Source organism: Sorex araneus, chromosome 2 (genome assembly GCF_027595985.1).
Source record: "Sorex araneus isolate mSorAra2 chromosome 2, mSorAra2.pri, whole genome shotgun sequence".
NCBI classification, from domain to species: Eukaryota; Metazoa; Chordata; class Mammalia; order Eulipotyphla; family Soricidae; genus Sorex; species Sorex araneus.
The window spans coordinates 264,687,991-264,709,371 of NC_073303.1; the positions used below are offsets into that span (position 1 = coordinate 264,687,991).

Consider the following 21,381-nt stretch of genomic DNA (forward strand, 5'->3'; position numbering starts at 1 on the left):
GAGAGTGCAGTAAGTTACACAGGTGTCAAGTCCTGCGACTGCATAGACTTCGTAAGCCAAGTGTATTCCACGCACGTTCATTCTGTGAAGTGTAAGATGTGTGCATGCATATCCACGTGTGCCTCTAGAGAGAACAGCATTTAGGTTCTGAGACTGGGGTCTCATGAGCTTGGTGAGGCATTCCTGTGTAAAGATTTTCCTTGGGCCGTGTCCCTGTCACAGGGTCTCAGTCCCCACCTCTCCAGACACTGGGATCCCATTGCTGCCACTGCACCATTGGGACTTCCTCAGCACCTGCCTCAGACTGAGTGTTTGTCTTAACTGGGATTTGCCGTGACCCTCAGGGTGTGGGGCTGTGTTGCTGTGTGAGCAAGGTGTGTGTGTGTGGGGGGGGGGTGATGAACCACCTACTCCACACCAGCCATCTTGCACACCTGCTTTCCTAGCCCCAGACACCTAATGCGGCCTTTGTGTCTCTGCTTTTCGTGGCATGAAACAAAGAGGGGAGCACAGTTGTACCGGGTTGCTCCTGAGAGTAGCAGGACGTCTGGACAAGTCTGCTGTGGGAAATTCAGTTACAGTCCCTTCAGGGCCTTCCTAATCCTTTCAATGTTTCACATAGAATTCATCCAAAAAGTGAATTTGAAGAATAAATTAGGGAGAGCAACTGCCACTGCACACCCAAGATAAATGTGTTTCCTCTCTGTGTGTGTGTGTGTGTGTGTGTGTGTGTGTTCCTGGGGGGAGGGGGATTGTTGGGCCCAAGGGTCCTCCCAGCTCTGGGCACCCAGCAGGGCTCAGGAGACCAGGCGTGCAGCAGCCCTCTCTGGCCCAGTGCTCTGACTGTTGACACATGCAAATGAGCATGGAAATGGGGGTGTCTCTGGGCTCTGACAGCAAATGAGACAATCCAGCCAGAGTCACTCAGGGCACTTTCCTTGAACTGAGCAAGTCGCTTCATCTTGCCTCCTCTCGGGAAGTTCCCTTGCTTGAATATCTGACTCGGAGGGTTGAGTACATTATCCCTGGGCCTTTGAACTGACCTCGCTCTGGGTCGCACAGAGCTAGATCAAGTCCTTGGCAGAGGATTTCTGTGAAGAGACCGGGGACTTGCGGAGGAATGGTGAGTCTGATGCCACACAGCGGGGGTCGGAGCAGAGAGCAGCCCCCCTGCGTGGGCTGGGGGCCCTCCCAAGAGCCGTGCAGCAGGAGGTGGGCCTGAGCTGAGAGGGGCCTGTGGACAGGCTGCCCGTACCACGCAGAGCTGCAGAGGTGGCGAGGAAGTGATACCCCTCAAGAGTCCCCAGGTGGCAGTCTCAGTGTAGTTGCCAGTTGCTTTGCAACTTCTACTACAACAAGGGTGTACCTGGGTTTTATGTAAGAAGTACAGCTATTAAAGGGAATGATTTAGTGATGGTATATCATATGAAATTGGCTATCATATACATTTTTATGCTCAGAAAACAATGTGCCAAAGGGAATTTAGGGCATTGTGAATATTGCATCTATTGTATATTTATTTGCAATAATTGAATATTGTACGATATAATTCACTAAGGAAAATAGAAAGTCTCAGAAACTATTGCATTTTAACTTCTGAGTTATTTATAATTGATGTCCTTTTAAAGACATTCACGTACATAGGATTTGAACCATGTTATCACTCTTGTGTTTTGGTGTTATTCCAGAATGCATAAAAATGCAATAATCTATTAAATTATGGTGCATTTTTGGTGTGAGTATATGTTTTTATTGAAATTCTTTATTAATGAGAGAACAATTTGTTAAAAATGTCCAAATAGCTATGCAAATGTTCTTAATGAAGTAGTTGAAAATTAAGACTTCATAAATGTTCTTTACTGTGATTATTATAAGGAAAACATTTTAAAAGCTAACAATATATACACATGTACATGTATATATTTGTGTGTATGTGTGTGTGTGTGTGTGTGTGTGTGTGTGTGTGTGTGTGTGGTGGTACAGGGGTTTAAACCCAGGTCTCCTGCCTGCATTTTGCCATTGAGCTCCACTCCAGATTCCCAAATATATTTTAATGTAAGTTTTTAAAATGTGCATTAAATGGGGCTGGAGCCATAGCCGTAGCCTTGCACGCAGCTGACCGGGTTCGATTCCCAGCATCCCATATGGTCCCCTGAGCACCGCCAGGAGTAATTCCTGAGTGAATGATCCAGGAGTAACCCCTGTGCATTGCTGGGTGTGACCCAAACAGCAAAAAAAAAAAAAGTGCATTAAACTAAAAACAACGTAAAGTGGACATTATTCTCTGATCAAAAATAAATGCTATTGAGACTAAAGATATAGTCCAATGGGTAAAATTCTTGCCTTGCACACAGCTAAACCAGATTTGATCCCCAGAACTGTTTATGGTCCCTTGATACCTGTCAGGAGTGATCCCTAAGCGTTGCCAAGTGTGGATTTCCCCTCCCCTCCAGTATTTTAAAAATGAGTATTAGTAAGCTGATTGTGTGAGAAAATTGAGATTTCTTTGTGGTTTAATTAGTGTGACAGATTAAGAGATACTTTGAGACATATATTTGTTTTATTCATCGTACCTTAAAATCTTCCATGAAAAGTTTACAAACACACTGAAAACTGTGGGGAAAAAGTAACTTCCATGGCTGCCAGAGATTCAGGAGAAAGGAGGAATGAACAAGCATAGAACAGAAGATTTAAGGGTGATGCAGGTACTCAGAATGATACTACAATAGTACATACACTCTATTTTTGTCCAGACTCCACCAAGAATAAGCCCTAATGTAAATGCTGGGTTCTGTGAGATCATATTGTGTGTCACTGTCATTCTAAGTAAATCAATTTTAACAAATGTAATACCTATAAAAACCTGTTCTGATCTCAGGAGCACATGCCAAATAAGGAAGAAATCAAAATCGAGCAGGTGCTTTAGAAACTTTAATTTTCACTTGTCTTGTTTCAGGATGTCTTACAAGGTAGACTAAATTATGGGTTATCCTTTGGTCTCAGTAAGAAGTCACTATTCCATTCAACAAGGAATTATCCATTTCTTCAATGACATATTAATTTGAGTTATCTAAGCAAAAATTTAATTTTTGATTTCTATACAAAGATGTTTGAATACACAGTCTAAATGCAACCTTTCTTTAAGTACATTTTTTAAAAAAGTGAAAAATTCCAAGTGTTAATAAATGGACTTCTTTTCAAGGTAGGATTTTTAATGTTCATGGGTTGGAGAGACAGTACAGAGCACTTGTGATGCAGGACCCGACCTGGGTGTGACCCACGGCACCACATGCAGTCAGTCTTCTAAACACCACCAGGAGTGATCCCTGAGCACTGGCTGGGTGTGGCTCGCAAACAAACAACAGACACTTTTATGTTCAAATTCACCCTAATTCCTTTTATGATGAAAGTGTTGTAAAATCTAAAAGCTGGTTGTTCTTTAAAAACGGGGAGGGGGAAAGATGGGAGCTTTTATACAGAAATGTGGGAGAAGGCAGAACACTCAGACAGAAGATATGCTCTCAGAGGGTGCTGGCAGGTCTTCCCTGCTCCGTCATTCTGCAAGAAGACTCAATTCCAAACAGCTTGGCGGCAAATGACAGTGCCAGGATTTGAACCCACGTCTGATTTTCCCAAAATTCCTTGTTTCTAACCACACCACAACACTAAGTGTCTTGATTCCTTTTACTCCACATAATCAACTTGTTCCTCTATTGAAAAAACAAACAAACAAATGCAGGGCTAGAGAGATAGTAAAGCTGGTAGGGTGCTGGCCTTGCATGCAGCCAACCCAGGTCTGATCCCCGGAACCCCGTGTGGTCTCCCAGGCTCTGCCAGAGCCAGGTGCAGAGCCAGGAGTAACCTTTAGCAATGCCAAGGGTGGCCCCCAAACCAAAATAAAATAAAGTCTATAGCTCTTACTGTGGGCTGGAGCAATAGCACAGCGGGTAGGGGTTTGCCTTGCACGCGGCCAACCTGGGTTCGATTCCTCTCTCCCTCTTGAAGAGCCTGGCAAGCTACTGAGAGTATCCCGCCCCCATGGCAGAGCCTGGCAAGCTACCCATTGCATATTCAATATGCCAAAAACAGTAACAACAAATCTCACAATGGAGACGTTACTGGTGCCCATTTAAGCAAATTGATGAGCAACAGGACAACAGTGCTACAGTGCTACAGCTCTTACAGATTAGAAGGAAAACAACAATGTGACTTTTACTTTTGGTTTTTCTTTTTGTGATTCACTGGGCTCTAAAACATAATCACAGTTTAAAACACCCAGCATAGGAACAGGACTGAGAAGACAATGGCGCTTAAAAAGACTAGACCTGTACAGAGTGCCTCAAAAGCAGTACTTCAAGAGACTGACACCCAAGAAAGTAGATACAAAGGTCAGGAGGATTGCCCCATAGCTGGAAGACTGTTTCACGAGCGGAGGGGAGAAGGCAGATGGAATTGGGAAGGGATCACTAAGAAAATGATGGCTCGAGGAACCAGCTGGTATGGGAGATGCGTGCCGAAAGTAGATAATGGACCAAACATGATGTCCTCTCAGTGTCTGTGTTGCAAGCCATGATGCCCAAAAGTAGAGAGGGAATATGGGGAATATTGTCTGCCATGGAGGCAGGGGGAGGGTGGGAAGGGAGGATATACCCGGGATATTGGTGGTGGGAAATGTACGCTGGTGGAGGGATGGGGGTTTGATCATTATGAAATTGTAACCCAAACATGAAAACTTGTAACTATCTCACAGTGATTCAATAAATTTTTTTTTAAAAAGCAGTACTTCAAAGTGCCATGGAGCTAGTTCTGAATCCTGACAACAGTGGAGATAGAGCTCCATCACCTGGTACAAAAAAAGATTTTAAGCTCATCAGATAATGGTAAGACTGAAGCCCAAACATCATTAATACAAACAAGATACACAGGATTCCTCCCTTGCCCATCGCTGCCCACACACCCTTCTGTGATTCTTCTTTCAAACTGTTCCTGGTAAAGACAAGATTTCAGATATCTAAGAACATTAGGGATAAAATTACATAAAAAAATGAAGTCATGATTTTACTGTTGTAGAGGAGCACACTGTGACAGTGGCAGTCATGTGCCTACCCTGACCCTGACCCTCTCACATTGCTCAATCAAGGAAAGCACGGACAGAAATGCAACCTAGAGACTCTTCATAGGGTCGAGAGAGCACAGCTGGCAAAGCCCTTGCCTTGTCCACATCTCACTGGGCTCAATCCTGGACATCCCACATGGCCTCCAAGCCCACCAGAAATGACTCTTGAGTGAAGAGCGGAGAATAAGCCCTGAGCACTGCCAGGTGTTGCCCCAACTCTTTAAAAGCAAGGAGTAAATACACTCTTAACGTTAAAAAATTAGAATGCAACTTCAACATCTAGAAATACTGTCTAATATGGTGTACGTACTTATCAGAGTATTTACCAGAGTACTCTGAGGAGTGTTTTTTTTTTAATGATATGAAACTTCCCTATGGTACATTAAAATAGGCTAGATACAGAAGATCATTCGTCAACAAAACAAAACAAAAAGCTTGGGGCTGGAGCGATAGCACAGTGGGTAGGGCATTTGCCTTGCACGCTGCCGACTGGGGTTCGATTCCCAGCATCCCATATGGTCCTCTGAGCACCGCCAGGGGTAATTGCTGAGTTAAATAGCCAGGAGTAATCCCTGTTTTCAGTGTGATTGTAAACTTCTCAGCATATATTTACATTTCGGTTTTATATTTGAGATTTTTTTATGCAAAAAATCATATAATCCACAAAGTTCCTGACATAGACACCAACTAGATAAAACCAGAACACTGAGGTCCCTAGACATGAAGTAAAGGCTAAGGGAATGAAGACTCTCGGTGCTCTAGAGGCTTCCCTTTAACATTGCTTTCCTAACAGTGTATTTAAGAGACAGCCGCGTCCCCCGCGGGTCTACAACTTTGCTATTCATTATCTGGCAAAGATGCTAGGAGTTGCCTGGCGAAGCTCGTGGTTTAGGCGAGGAAGATAGAAGTGCTAGCAGGTGTGCACTACTGGTGGGAGCACAAGTGCGAATGATTTTTGCAGGAGAACTTGTGAACGAGATGAGAGTTGTTAAATAGTGGAGGAGATAGGGCTGGAAAAGTGGTTGGGGGCCTTTTGGGGGAACTTCTGTGCTCCCCTTAGCAATATCACGCAGGGGCGAAGGTGGGTGGGAGAGTGCCCAACGTTTGAAAGAGGTGAGACTGACAGTAAGAGTGAAAAGGATTGGAATTGGTGGGAGAGACCACGAGAGAAATAAAAGAAGCTCACGTCTTGGTGTTAGGTCTGGGCATGGAAGGGTAATCAGTGGCCATGAGGGCACCACTTAATATGTTTTAACGTTGTCTACACAGTGGGAGAAAATGAGCACTTGGTGGTAGTGATGTTTGGGTTAAATAAGGTAAAGTAGTATAAAATGCTTTTATTTTTAAATTTGTTTTTGGGGCTTGGGGAGTAGTTGTAACTAAAATGGGGAAAGTCTGAGTGAGGTGGAGAGGCCCTACCTCAGTGCCTTTTTCTTTTATTGTTGTTGTTTTTTGGGGACACGTCCGGCAATACTCCTGGCTCTGCACTCAGGAATTAGTGCTGGCACTGGGGGACCAAATATGATGCTGGCTCTGACCCAGGTCCCCCGCATGGAAGGCAAGTGTCTCATGCTATCCTATCTTCCCAGCTGTTGTTTCTTTTAGTTTTTTCATAAACGGAGAGTGCTTTCATTATTTGGTATGATTTTCAGCCATACCTGGCTGTACCTAGGGGTTACACCCTGCATGATATGCCGGGGTGGTTCCCAGAGGTTCTGACCAGACCCTGTGGTACTGGGGGTTAGACTTGACCTTTTGAATGCAAACCATGCTGCAGTCCAGCCCTTTTAACTAGCTCTGTGGCTCTGAGTACTTTTGTATTTGCATGTTTTTGCTGTAAAATTTGACATTGCTCCAAGTGCTGGGGCTCTGCTCAGGGTGGGGAGGAAAACAGCCCACCCCCTCCGAGGAGCCCCCCCGATGAAGACAGCCAGGCGCGAGGGCAAGAGACTCTGACGAGTTCGGATGAGCCTCACGCATGAAGGAACTAGCAGAGGAATCCAGGTGTGCAGAACCCGGGGCTGAAATCCCCAAGCCTGCTCAGATAGGGACTGGGCCTCTTCTGCTCAGATTCCCCATTTTCCAGTAGCTAGGCGGTCACACCCCGAAACTGCCCCTGGTGCTGTGTAATCCCATCAACAGTCAACATCCAGACACTATAAAACCAAGCTCCCAGAAACTTGAATATCTTATAGCCTAGTTCTCCCTCTCAGAGAACCTGGCAAGCTACCGAGTTTCCTGCCTGCATGGGAGATCCTGGCAAGCTCCCCATGGCATATTCATATGCCAAAACCAGTAACAATGATGGGGCTCATTCCCTGACCCTGAAAGAGCCTCCAATGTGGCACCATTGGGAAGAATGAGTAAAGAGAGGCTTCTAAAATCTCAGGGCTAGGATGAATGGAGATGTTACTGAGACTGCTCGAGAAAATCGACGATCAATGGGATGAAGATGACCTTAAAATCACAGTACATTAAAAATTCATAGTACATTAAAAGCGTAATCATCCAATTCGGGTTGTTAGGCATTCGAATGAATAGATGCTCATGGCCAAGTTCGTGTTGACAAGGACACCAACACCACCAACGCCTCTGTTGTCGCATGTTCCGAGGAACAATTCTTCTCCAGTGTCAAAAATGGCGTGAGAGCAACCTGGAGGGTGGAGATGACTGGGTAGTGGATGTAGTGGGGGTCAGCCAGTGAGGCATTTATCTTAAGTAGGGTGGGGCATCTGGTTTGGACCCCTCCCTCAGATGCCAGAAATTGGAGGAGGCAGACAGAGGATCTTGTTTCCAGGTCTCCTTGAACCTAGAGCTAAGGTCGCAAATTGGACTATTACAAATTGGACAATTACGCTTGAATAGATGTGGCTCACTGCCGGCAGTTTCTATTTTCATTGTCTATGCACCAACTTCCAACTACGATGAAGAAGAAATTGAGAGGTTCTATATGGAACTGGAGAAGTTCTATAAAGAAGACCACGCCTTCAACAAGATCATTGTTGGTGATTTTAATGCCAAGATAGGTTCGAATAGGTCGCCTGAAGAACTCCACATTGGGACACATGGCCTAGAATGGAACGATTAGAGTGAGAGACTGTCTGAATTCATCATGTCGACAAAACCATCCATGGTAACTCACAGTTCCAGAAGACCGAATCGAAACGCTGGACATGGGAGTCTCCTGGTGGACAGTTCCACAATGAAATTGACCACATTATATTCAATCGAAGGTTTTGCCTGACTGATGTCACTGTTGTCCCAAAATTCCAAACAGGATCAGATCACCTTCTCCTTCATGTGAAATTCTACTTCACAGAGCGCGGAGAAAAGTCTGCAAAATTTAAGTCTAAGAAGACAACTCCCAGAATGACCACCAACTGGGAGCTCTTTGGCACTATTGCAACAGCATGGAAAGATGCCATCCTTGACAACATCGACGAGGAATATGATCGACTGGTTCAGCACCTCCATGTCTGTGCAAAGAATGCCGAGAGTGAGAAAGCCACAAACAGACACCAATCTTTGAAAACTTTCTAGCTCATTCATCAACGTGGTTTGGCACGAGCCTCAGGCAACCACAAGCTAACATCCAAGCTCACAAAGCTGTGCAGAGATGCGATAAAGGAAGACCTCAAAGAGAGAAGAGCAGCAGTGTTGGCCAGTGCAGCAGAAGTTGGGAAAAGTATTCACAACGCTCTCCTGTCCTTCGCCAACTACAAGACCAAGATGACTGCCCTCCAATGTCCCGATGGATCATTCACATTCTCCAGAAAGGCAATGGAGAAAATTATTCACAACTTCTACTTGGATCTCTTTGACAGCCATGTCCACCTGCCCACATACCAAATTCCGCAGGATGGATATGTCGTTCCCAACGTTCTCCCTTCTGAAATCCAACATTCCATTTCGCTGGTAAAGACTCGAACAGCACCTGGTCCAGACAAGGTCAGACCAAAACACCTGAAGAATCTGCAGCCAGTACTCATCAATACACTGGCCTGACTCTTCACACACTACCTGTCTGAATGCAAGGTTCCATCCCAATGGAAAACCAGTAGGATCGTTCTGTTGTACAAGAAGGGAGACATCCATGACATCGGCAACTATCGCCCAATCTGCCTGCTGTCTGTCATGTACAAGTTGTTCACTCGTGTCATCCTGAATAGAATTGGCAGAACACTAGATGAAGGACAACCATGGGAGCAAGCCAGGTTCTGAAGGGGATTCAGCACGATAGACCATATCCACACAGTGACCAAACTCACTGAAGTTTTGCAAGAGTTCAAGATGCCGCTCTGTCTAACATTCATTGACTTAAAGAAGGCCTTCGATTCTGTTAAGACTGAGGCAGTCATTGAAGCCCTGGCCAAACAGGGCATTCAAACTCAGTATATCAAAATCCTCCATGAGCTATATTGTGGATTCACCACCAGGATCTCACCATTCTACAAGGAAGTGATCATTGATGTAAAGAGAGGGGTGTGGCAGGGTGATACCATTTCACTGAAACTCTTCAGTGCCGCCCTTGAGAACATCATGTGACGACTGGAATGGGAAGGAATGGGAGTGAAGATAGACGGTCGGCAATTACACCACCTCTGCTTCGCTGATGGCATCGTTCTCTTAACACCAAACATTAGCCAAGCGGCACAAATGCTGGCCGACTTCGACCACGAGTGTGGAAAGGTCGGATTGCAGCTGAATCTCAATAAGACGATGTTCATGAAAAACGAACTAGTCCCTGAAGCTCCATTTACTCTCAATGGAACTAACATCTCCGAATGCAGCAGCTATGTGTACCTGGGTCGAGAAATCAACATGACGAATGACTTGGTGCCAGAACTACGCAGGAGGAAGAGAGCAACGTGGAATGCCTTCAAGAGCGTCGAAGAGGTGGTTAAGAGAACAAAGAACCTCCGACTCCGGGCTCATCTATTTGATTCCACTGTTCTTCCTGTACTAACATATGCCTCCGAGACCTGGGCCCTACGCACGCAGGATGAGAATGCTATTAGGGTCTCCCAAAGAGGAATCAAAAGAGCTATGCTGGGAATATCATGTCTCACTTAAGTGAGAGAAGGAATCCAGAGTTCTGACCTCAGTCAATGGTCAAAAATCAGGGATGCTGTCTCGTTTGCCAAGGCATCAAAAATCAGATGGGCCAGTCATGTAATGCAATTCAGAGACGACTGTTGGACTAGAGCTATTACAGACTGGATTCCATGGGACATCAGAAGACCTCGTGACCGCCCACCAACTAGATGGTCAGATTTCTTTGTCAAATCTCTGAATGAACAATTTGAGGCTCTTCCTGTTCCTGGAGTGAGCAGGTATCATTGGGCTACACTGGCTCGTGACACGGACAAGTGGAGATATTACTGACGCCTGCTCGAGCAAATCGAAGATCAACGGGACTACAAGTGACAAGTACATTAAAAATTGTTAAAAATAATTCAGCTATATAAAATACATGGGAATTTAAAACATAGAAATAAATCACTGTATCACTGTCATCCCGTTGTTCATTAATTTTCTCGAGTGGGCACCAGTAATGTCTCCATTGTGAGACTTGTTACTGTTTTTGACATATCAAATACGGCACAGGTAGCTTGCCAGGCTCTGCTCTGCGGGCGGGAAACTCTAGGTAGCTTGCCGGGCTCTCCAAGAGGGATGGAAGAATCGAACCTGGGTTGGCTGCATGCAAGGCAAACACCCTACCCGTTGTCCTATCACTCCAGCCCATAGAAACAAATAAGCTATGACTTATGTGTCATAGTTTCTGCTTCCTAAAACTTGAAGACGCCTGTACTGGAAAGCAAAAGAGCAAAATAACTATATGAGCTGCTTCCCTTTCACTCGGGAATTTTGCCTAAAGAACCAGGTGACTTCACTGAGTTGTAGGATGGTGAGAGACACACCACGAACACATCTGACTCAAGTTGGAACCGGTTTGGACCCTATTTGGGATCTGAACCCCTCAAACTCATGGCTGCTGGGAGGTTCGATTGCTTTGCAAATACTAGGGTTGCCTTTATAAACCATGATCCATATTAAGGGCTTAGAAAACGTTTTAGCAATGAGTAAACCATGCAGAAGAGTGAGCCCCGTATGTCACAGCACCGAGCCTGGAGGGCGAGTGCAGGAGCAGGCGGGGGCTATCAGGCAGTTTCCTCCCTGCTGTCCAGCGGTCTCCTTCCTAGGAGAGCTGAGTGTGTGTGTGTGTGTGTGTGTGTGTGTGTGTGTGTGTGTGTGTGTGTGTCCTAGAGCGCCGCCTAGGGAAAGAACGAAGGGTCCCTGGAAGGACCCTGGCGGCTGCTGCTGCTCTTCCTGCGGGAGGGCGGGAGGAAAGGGCAGCAGGGCCAGGACACCTGACTGTTCTGGACGACCGAGACCTTGGTGAGCGCATAGACCCTCATCTGTGTCTCTAGAAAGTTTCCTCTTTGGTAAGACCGGGACAGACCGGACCCCGGGCGATGGGCATAGTGACTAGCACGTGTGCAGCCTCGCTGGCCTGCGGTCAGTGTCCAGGCCCCGGGCTGCAGTCCTGCTTGGCTGTGAGCTGGTGCAGCCCCGAGTCAGCACTGCGGCGGGAAGCACCAGGCTGTGCCAGCAAGGAAGAAAGACCCCGCCAGCACCCGAGCCGCCGGCACAGCCAGACCCCGCCTGAAAACCACGGCCAGAGGCCGTGTCCCAGCCCGCGTCCCAGAGCTCTGTGGGCAAGCCCTGTCGCTGCCACAAGAACGTCCACAGAACAACCCAAGGGAAGGAAAGGGGATTAATCAGCAAAAGAGAAAACAAAATACAATGCTGGGGTGGGGGTCAGAGATTCCAAATAAACTGAAAGCTTAAAAACAGAAACAAAATAAAAATGGTCTGTGGTCTCAGGGCTCGGAATAAAAACAGGCCTAGTTTGCCATATGCCCTTCCAGACTTTCTGATCATAGGTCGTGGCTTATAATTAAACATTCATTAGTTCATTTGTGGGTTTGGGCCACATGCAGCGGTGCTCAGGCTCTGTGTTTGGGGGTCTCTCCTGGCAGCGGGACCCCCGCTGTGCAGGGGGTTCAGCCAGCATTGGTCCCATGCAAGGCAAGTGCCCCGAAATCTGCCCTTGCTCCAGACCCTTATCATTTGATCTTGAACTTGGTCCTACAAGACATTAATTGTTTCACTGTGGCAAATGTGTTTCAGAACAGCAACCAGAGTGGCGGCCAATTCGATGGCCAATTCTGAGCACCCACTGTATTATCTGTGTGTCAGTTTTTGCAGTACAAACAAGCAATGGGCCGTATTTGATACTTAGAGAAATTTGTAGGAAATGTTCATAAGCAGTCAAGCGCTGTCTTCCCGACTCCAGCCAGAAGCATCTTCACTGTGCCAAGTGTAGGGTAAGAATCCTGAGAGGAGCTGCAAGAGTCACTGAAAGCAACTGAGGAGGGGTTTCGTGTGGACGGGCTCTAGGGAGCGCCAACGCCCTCCCCCTCAGGAGGCCACCAGAGCTAAGGTCGGGAAGAAGTTTGGCTCAGCACCTCGAACGTGCAGACAGACTCAGGGATCAAAGCTGGGTGCTCTGTGTGCCCCCGAGGCAGGGAAGGAGGGGGAGCAGCCGGGAGCAACCCCACCTGAGCCCCCCCAGGAGAGTTTGCACCAGAACCGTGTCTAGGCTCCTGGCCGTGGAGTCCACAAGCTGCAGGAGGTGGGTCAGGCAGGCCCTTGAGAAGCGGGTTGGGGGCGAGGGGCCCCCGCAGACGCTGTGCCCCTCCCTGAGGAGAGAAGGTGCAGAGGAGCCAAGGCACAGGAGACACGCGACAGTGACGGGCAGAGACATGGCTCACGGTCTGCTCCCGCATGGCCGCGCCCTGGGGAGGTGTCAGGGACCCTGGGGAGGGACTCAGGGACTCGGGATTCAGAGTCTTTCAGATGCTCCTCTCCAAACAGTGTCCGTGCCTGATCACGTCCACGGCTCCATGGCTGCTTCTCAGAAATCAACCTTCCAGACGCCACAGCCTTGGCTGGAGAAGCTGCCGAGCGTGTCCGTCCCCTAGACGTCACCCCAAGGGGGTCCTGCTCTGGCTGCTCCTCCAGGAGAAACAGCTCAGGGTCTTGCCTTTCCTCTGTTTGCCAAATTGCTCCGGTGAAAGGCCCATTGGGCTGCAGTGCTCACGCCGAGACCTGTTAGACAAGGAGCACTTTAGAACTGTTTTCTCCTTCTTCTGCCCTGCTGAAAACAGGCTGGACTTGGGAGCTGACCGGGTTTCCCTGGGGTTAGTGAGTAAGTGCAGCTTCGGTCCCTGGCTCTGCTCAGGGATCCAAGGCCCTCCCCGGGGTGAAGCCCGGACACAGAGCCAGGAGCGAGCCCCAAACATGGCCAGGTGTGACCAGCACCCACACCATAACAAGGGAAAAGAACCAGGCTCGCAGCTGCCGCTCTGATGCACGGCAGGGCAAGCGGGCACGGCCTGGGCCTGAAGATGCTTGTGCCCAGGCGATGCTCTGTCACCAGCGAGAGGACCTTGATGCTTCACTTCCTACCTCAGTCTCGCGCTTGACAACAGACCCGCCCCATAGTGTGCCATCTGAATGTTGTGTTCTGACCCTCAGGAACTTGCTTCAGTAAACAGGGGTCCTTGTTATTATTACTGAGATCTTCAGCTTCACAGTGAAGTTAAATGGAAAAACACATTAGAGTGAGTTACAGTTTGCAGATTTAATATGACAAACCTAAGTTTTTGAGCCACAGGGTTCAAGCTACTGAATAAAATTAGATCTGTTAAAGTGGCAGGACTGAAACTAGAACCCATTTTCTCATCCACATTTGGGGCCAGTTCATGATACTGAGCAGGATCTGAGCCCCCCCTTAGCCCACAGTTAGGGTCACACGACCAAAGGGCCTGGTGTGAGGCAGCTCACACACTGCTCCCTGCCCTGGCAAGACCTCCCTGTGCATTTCTGCCCACTCTGCACACGCATGTCCCTGTCCTGAAACGCCACGCAGGACGTGGCAGAAAGAGGCTGTCTGCTGCTGGGCTCAGGGGTGGGTGTCTCTCGGCAGCCCCTCCTCTTTCGGCCCTGGCCACTCCACACAGCTGTCCTTCCACCCTCTGCAGATGGCCTCATGCCAGCCCTTTTCTTCCTCCAGGCATGGAACGCGTCTTGCACAAGCTGGCTGGAGGCCAAGGCTGCCCTGGAAAGGTTCTACCTCCCCATTTTCTATGGGATCGAGTTTGTGGGGGGCATCCTGGGGAACGCAGTGGTGGTCTTTGGCTACATCTTCTGTCTGAAGACGTGGACCAGCAGCAACATCTACCTCTTCAACCTGGCCATCTCCGACCTGGCCTTCCTGTGCACCCTGCCCGTGCTGATCCGCACCTACGCCCTGGGCGGGTGGGCCTACGGGGATGCACTGTGCCTGCTGAACCGCTACCTGCTCCACGCCAACCTCTACACCAGCATCCTGTTCCTGGCCTTGGTCAGCGTCGACCGCTACCTGCTCATGCAGCACCCTTTCCGGAACCACTGCCTGCAGCGGAGGGCCTGGGCCGTGCTGCTCTCCCTGGGCGTCTGGGTGCTGGTCACCCTGGAGCTGCTGCCCATCCTCTCCCTCATCCGCCCAGCAGGAAACAGCTCCAGCTGCACCGACTATGCGAGCTCGGGGGACGCCCGCTCCAACCTCCTGTACAGCCTGTGCCTGACGGTGCTGGGCTTCCTCGTGCCCCTGGGCGTCATGTGCGGCTCCTACCTGAAGATCCTCTTCTTCCTGAGGCGCAGGACCCGCCGGCTGGCCTCGGCGCTGCCCCTGGAGAAGCCGCTGCGCCTGGTGGTCCTGGGCGTGGGCATCTTCTCTCTGCTCTTCACGCCCTACCACGTGCTGCGCAACATGAGGATCGCCTCGCGCCTGGGCGCCTGGCCGCAGCCGGGGTGTCCCCGGGTCATCATCCACACGCTGTACATCATCTCGCGCCCCGTGGCCTTCCTCAACAGCGTCATCAACCCCGTCTTCTACTTCCTCCTGGGGGACCACTTCCGGGACATGCTGATGAACACGCTCAGGCAGCACTGCAAGTCTCTCGCGCCCTTCCGACGGTGACCCCCAGGAATGGCCCTTCCTGGGGGCTGCAGGGGCCAGGAGTGGGCCCCTCATTCACCCTGGCCTGCCCCTGCACTCCAAACCCGGGCAGCCCCAGGGGGAGCAGTGGGAGGGGCTCCTTCCGGTCCCCAGAGAGTGACAGATAGTGGGACCAGAGCTTGGGAGTCTGACGGCTGGTCAGCACCAGTGGAGCAGGACACAGGCACGGTCCGGGTGTCACACCCAATCACGGGTCCAGCAGTGGATCATATAATCATACCTGGGTCATACGGCTCGCTGCTGTTCTTAATCTCACAGTCCTGTGACTCCGGTGAGGACAGAGATTGGAAGCCAGCCTCGTCAGGCCTGCTCCTGAGAAAGTGCGGTGGTCCCAGTGAAGCAGCAGCCCGAGAAGCCCTAGAGAGAGACCCCCGGAGCCTCAGTGCTGACAGACAGGGGGTCCCGACAGGGGGCCTGTGACCCAGCAGTTCTCTGCTACATGGTGCAGAATGCAAAGAATCCTATGAATCGGAAGTGAGAAACACGGCAACAAACAGCCGTGTCTGTGCTTAGCTCGCTGGGAATTTCGTTGCCAAGGATTTATCGGAACAGGAGAGAGAGATACCAGGGAGAGATATATAAATGTCAGTGTTATAGAGTCCAAAGAAAGATATAACAAAAACTATTATATTGATTTTATTGTGGTGGTTCCATCTGGCATTTTATTATCATAATCTGTCATTCATAGAATGTAGTAAAGTTCATTACCCCGCTGTTCTTGATTGATTGGTTAACTTTATAATCCTTTCATATCATAAGGCAAATAAAGAGGACATAAAATGGAAATTCTAACATTTGCTGGGCTCATTGCTCCTTGGAGGGAAGGACACTTTTTCTCTCCCTGCCACTCCCACAGGCCTGGGGCACTGCAGTCAGAAACTGCTTCCTTTCGGGGAGGGGAAGTGTCTCAGGCTCGGCTCTCCAGGGCATCTGGGACAGCTGGACAGTGATGCTTAGTGGCCCCACGGGACGTGTAATAAGGAGCTAGTGTGTGTGTGTCACAGAAGAGAGGGCAATGGCCTTGCCCAGGCTCAGCACAGTTAGTCAGCATGACATAGTAGGCCTCTCCGCTTGGGGCCCTCTGCACGCCATGTCCACTCTGCAGTGGACGTCTGTGGGCACACCCATGTCGCCTGTTTATGGAGCAGCTGTGCACACACCTGTGTCCACTCTCAGGGGTGTCCTTGTGCATGCCTGTGTCCACTCTGCAGGGTGTCCATGTGCGTGTCTGTGTCCACTCTGCAGGGTGTCCTTGTGCATGCCTGTGTCCACTCTGCGGGGTGTTTATGTGCGTGTGTGTCCACTCTGCGGGGTGTCCATGTGTGTGACTATGTCCACTCTACATGGTGTCCGTGTGGTGTCTGTGTCCACTCTGCGGGGTGTCCATGTGCATCTTTGTCCACTCTGCATGGTGTCCATGTGTGTGTCTGTGTCCACTCTGCGGGGTGTCCATGTGCGTGTCTGTGTCCACTCTGCAGGGTGTCCATGTGCGTGTCTGTGTCCACTCTGCGGGGTGTCCATGTGTGTGTCTGTGTCCACTCTGCGGGGTGTCCATGTGTGTGTCTGTGTCCACTCTCAGGGGTGTTCTTGTGCATGCCTGTGTCCACTCTGCAGGGTGTTCATGTATGTATTTGTGTCCACTCTGTGGGGTGTCCATGTGGTGTCTGTGTCCACTCTGTGGGGTGTCCATGTGCATCTGTGTCCACTCTGCAGGGTGTCCATGTGCGTGTCTGTGTCCACTCTGCAGGGTGTCCATGTGTGTGTCTGTGTCCACTCTGCAGGGTGTCCTTGTGCATGCCTGTGTCCACTCTGCGTGTGTGTCCACTCTGCGGGGTGTCCATGTGCGTGTCTGTGTCCACTCTGCTGGGTGTCCATGTGTGTGTCTGTGTCCACTCTGCGGTTTGTCCATGTGCATCTGTGTCCACTCTTCATGGTGTCCATGTGTGTGTCTGTGTCCACTCTGCGGGGTGTCCATGTGCGTGTCTGTGTCCACTCTGCAGGGTGTCCATGTGTGTGCCTGTGTCCACTCTGCAGGGTGTCCATGTGTGTGCCTGTGTCCACTCTGCAGGGTGTCCATGTGCGTGCCTGTGTTCACTCTGCGGGGTGTCCATGTGTGTGTCTGTGTCCACCCTGCGGGGTGTCCATGTGGTGTCTGTGTCCACTCTGCAGGGTGTCCATGTGCATGTCTGTGTCCACTCTGCAGGATGTCCATGTGCGTGTCTGTGTCCACTCTGCGGGGTGTCCATGTGTGTGTCTGTGTCCACTCTCAGGGGTGTTCTTGTGCATGCCTGTGTCCACTCTGCAGGGTGTCCATGTATGTATTTGTGTCCACTCTGTGGGGTGTCCATGTGCGTGTCTGTGTCCACTCTGCAGGGTGTCCATGTGCGTGTCTGTGTCCACTCTGCAGGGTGTCCATGTGGTGTCTGTGTCCACTCTGCAGGGTGTCCATGTGGTGTCTGTGTCCACTCTACCCAGAATGTCTGTGTGCATCTGTGTCCACTCTGTGGGGTGTCCATGTGCGTGCCTGTGTCCACTCTGCGGGGTGTCCATGTGCGTGTCTGTGTCCACTCTACCCAGAATGTCTGTGTGCATATCTGTGTCCAGTCTGGGCATGGGGAGTGTGTGTGCATGTCCACTCTGTGCACGGGGTGTCCGTGAGCATGCCTGTGTCCACTCTTCTCTTGGGTGTCCCTGTGTACACTCGAGGTCTGCTCTTTCCTGTAAGCAGTCCCTGCTCGAGTGAGTACCGAAAGGAAAGCCAACATTAGCCTTCCTGAAATGCACTCCTCAAAGGCCTTGCTACCTCCCAGTAGCATACAAGCTATTTTCATGCCCAGCCTTTTTGAAGTCAGTATTTAAATGTTTTCTCTGTGATTAACTCCTTTCAGGTTTTATATGGGCACGATGGTTTATAATACTGTTGGTAATAGGGCTCCAGTGCCTCATGACCCCTCACAGCCCCCCACTTTCTTTGTAATTTTATGGCTGGAAACCTAATCTTCTAAATGCCCTTATCAGAAGGGGCTAGAGTTACAGGGGTTTTTTGTTTGCTTGTTTGTTTTTGCCACACCCAGCTGTTCTGGGGCTGCTCCTGGCTCAGTGCTCTGGAGATTGCTTCCAGCAGTGCTCATGGGAACCACACAGTGCTGGGGTTCCTGCACCAATGCCTAGGGCAGCACCATGAGCCTCTCCGGGCCCTGAAGTCCATACATGATGCACGGGTTTGTTTTAGGTAAATTTGTATGTTATGCAGGGGCTAATTTTACATTTAAAGAGGAATTTAAATTTGCCCCGCCCCACTCAGGGAGCGAAGGGGTGACCCTCCAGGGTAGAGTGCCGTGGGAATTTGTCAGAACATGGAACCTGGCAAGTATCTCGCAACCAACATGCGGAGCAACGTCGCTGTGGCACGTTATTTCAGGTTCCTGTCTTTGCTCACCCCTGCCATGTGGTAACTTTACCACAGCAGATTCAAGAAACATGAACTGAGCCTGTAAGAGCTCTGATGCTGGGTTTTGTGCCAGGCTGTGTGAGAGTAACTAACCAGGATACAAATCTTGCCTGGATGTATGGCTCTCAGAGGAAATCACGTTGGGCTTGGTGTCTTGTTCTTGAATGGCCCTGAGGTCTCAGGATTGGGCGGGAATAATCCTGCAATCGGTTTGCCTGTCCTTCCTGTTTGGCTGTCCTCCTGTCACTCCGCGGCACTGCCCACGTGCCCACGCAGGACACGCCCCGTGCGAGGACTCCCTTCCCTGTGCCAGTTGTGTGAGGAGTGAGTGGCCCCCACTAGGGTGGACACCTTCAAACCTGCCCTTAACTCTCCTTCCCCCACATCTGAGGAGCAATCTCGTGAACCCTGGGGCTTCCGACAGCTTTAAGTATCCTTTCTACAAAATATGCTGCTTCTGATCTGCTGTTATCTGTGTTTGGAGCCAGGTCGACTCTAAGATCTGTGGTGTGAAATCAATCCCTCTCTGACCACTGCTGCTCGTGCAGCCCTACAGGGCCCTGTGCACAGTTGCCTGAGACTGAAGCAGGTCTGTGTCGTGTGAGACGGCCAATGGCTTATTTCCTGCTGCCCCACGCCGACAAGCGCGTCCCTGTATTCTGTGTGAGGAACAGCACACATCTGTGACTGCTGCTTGTAGCGTTGATTCTCCTCTGTGCCTTAGAGCGTCCTTCTAAGAAGGCTTGAAGTCCCGTCTCCCTGTCTCTAATCTGGCCGGTTTGAAATCAGTCTTCACTGATCAGTTCCTCTCTCAAGTAAGGGGCACGATATTCTTTCCTCGGGACTTTAGAGTTTGCACTGACCTACAGCGGGTGGTAGAGACCCTGGATTCTGGTAGGCTCTGGTGAAGAGGGTCAGTTGTGTTACTTCAGCATTCACTGGGACCCACCCAGTACATCCAAAGTTCAGAGGTCAGCTAGAGACAAGAGTAGAGTGTATATGCAGGCACAACTCTCTCCCTCTCCCCGGGACTCCCCTTCATTTCCTTCCTCCTGTTTCTGTTCAGAGCCTGACTGTGCTTTTCCTAAGCAGCAGAATGCATAGGTCTTTCTGGACTTCAGCAACACCACCTGCACCAGGGTCACAGCTGCGTTTAAAGAAGCATGCGTTTTTACCTCCTTCGCACACTGGTCCTTCATGCTGCTGGCACGTAGATGTCCTTTACAGAAAGTGTGTTTGAGAGGGATGACTGAAGCATTAGAAGAGGGAACCAGTTTCTCTTTCAACTAGCTAATGGAATCCTAAGGTATCCATTCCCACCCCTATAGTCTTTTAATTTATATATTGATTTAAGCACCATGATTTCCAGTTGTTCCTAACACAATTGTTTCAGACACTCGATGTTCCAACACCAACCCCACCACCAGTGTAACCTTCCCTCCACTAATGTCCCCCATTTCCCACCCACCACCTACCTTTTCCCCTTACCAGGCACAAAAAACTTACTTAATATTACTTGTGGAATGGTCAAAAAATAGATTGATAAAAGTCAATGTGTGATAACTGCTACATCTCACAAAGGTGCTACTGAAGTCACTGTCTGAGTGACTGAACTGAACTGCTTGACTGCTGGTTGAAACTTCTGTATTATTGTTTTCACTCACTGAACTTGGTGGGCTTCTCTGCAATTTTCCATCAAATTTGTAGTGGTCCTACTGTGTGCCAGTACTGTAAAATTTGGAGGAGCCAAGCCACTGCATGTGCTATAGTGTTCCAGGAGCGAGGCTGTTTGGAGCCTGGGGGGCTCGATGAGTTTCATTCGTGGAGCTGGGCTGTTTACATGCCAAAGGATTTTGGGTGTTGAGGGAGGCTCTTGGCCTCGCAATAGGGAACAGAATCTACCTACCCAATTCCGAGAAGGCTCCAGAGTTCCCAGCCCAGAGACTGGTCTACTGGGATGATTCAGTGACTTGGCATCTTTTAAGATTAGTAGGGGAGCAAGGCCCTTTATATGCCGGGGAACAATGCCTTACCCTAACAAAGTGTCTACCTTAAGGCCTGTTGCCTCTAGCTTATTACTGAATTCCATCTCGACCCTCCCAGTTGTTATCGTAGGTGTGGACTCCCACACTGACTGCTGATCTGCCTTGTGTTTCCCATCCCTTCCTCAGTTCCCAGCCCTCGCTTCAGGAAGAGTTATTCTGTCTCACTTCCAGACACTGACATATTTGAGCAGCCAGTGGTCTTATAACCAAAGAATTTGGGGTTGTTTAATTTAGGACTGTCCCTAAAATAAATGTTTTCATTAAGTTTTTAGTTAGGCACCGTGATTTGCAAATCTATCAAAGTAATGTTACAGAGATACGATGCTCCAACACCACACACCCCACCAGAGTACCAGCATCCCTCCACCAATGCCCCTAGACCCCGACCCCACCCCAGCAAACTCATTATATAGGCCAGTTCTCAGGGGGTGTCACTACTGGCGGTTTTTAATTCCCTTCCTATGTTCTTTATATTCTGCAGAAGAGCGATTACTTTGTGATGAATTCATTCAGCTTGACCTTCTTTAGTTCCGCCCACAATGCAACAAACTGCAAGACTTCATCTGTTCTTACCGCTGAATAGTATTCCATGTATCCCAGCTTCTCTCCCCGTTCATCTGCTCTTAGACATTTGGGTTGT

At 49.5% G+C, this 21,381-nt stretch overlaps 1 protein-coding gene across 1 annotated transcript; it reads left to right on the forward strand.

Annotated features, from left to right (window-relative positions):
• The first annotated feature begins 988 nt into the window (after window positions 1–988).
• On the forward strand, window positions 989–15,978 carry SUCNR1 (succinate receptor 1). Its single transcript, XM_004603159.2, has 2 exons — window positions 989–1,123; window positions 14,259–15,978. Exons 1-2 carry the CDS (start codon window positions 1,121–1,123, stop codon window positions 15,204–15,206), a joined length of 951 nt encoding a protein of 316 aa, XP_004603216.2. The 5' UTR covers window positions 989–1,120; the 3' UTR covers window positions 15,207–15,978.
• The last annotated feature ends 5,403 nt before the right edge of the window (window positions 15,979–21,381 follow it).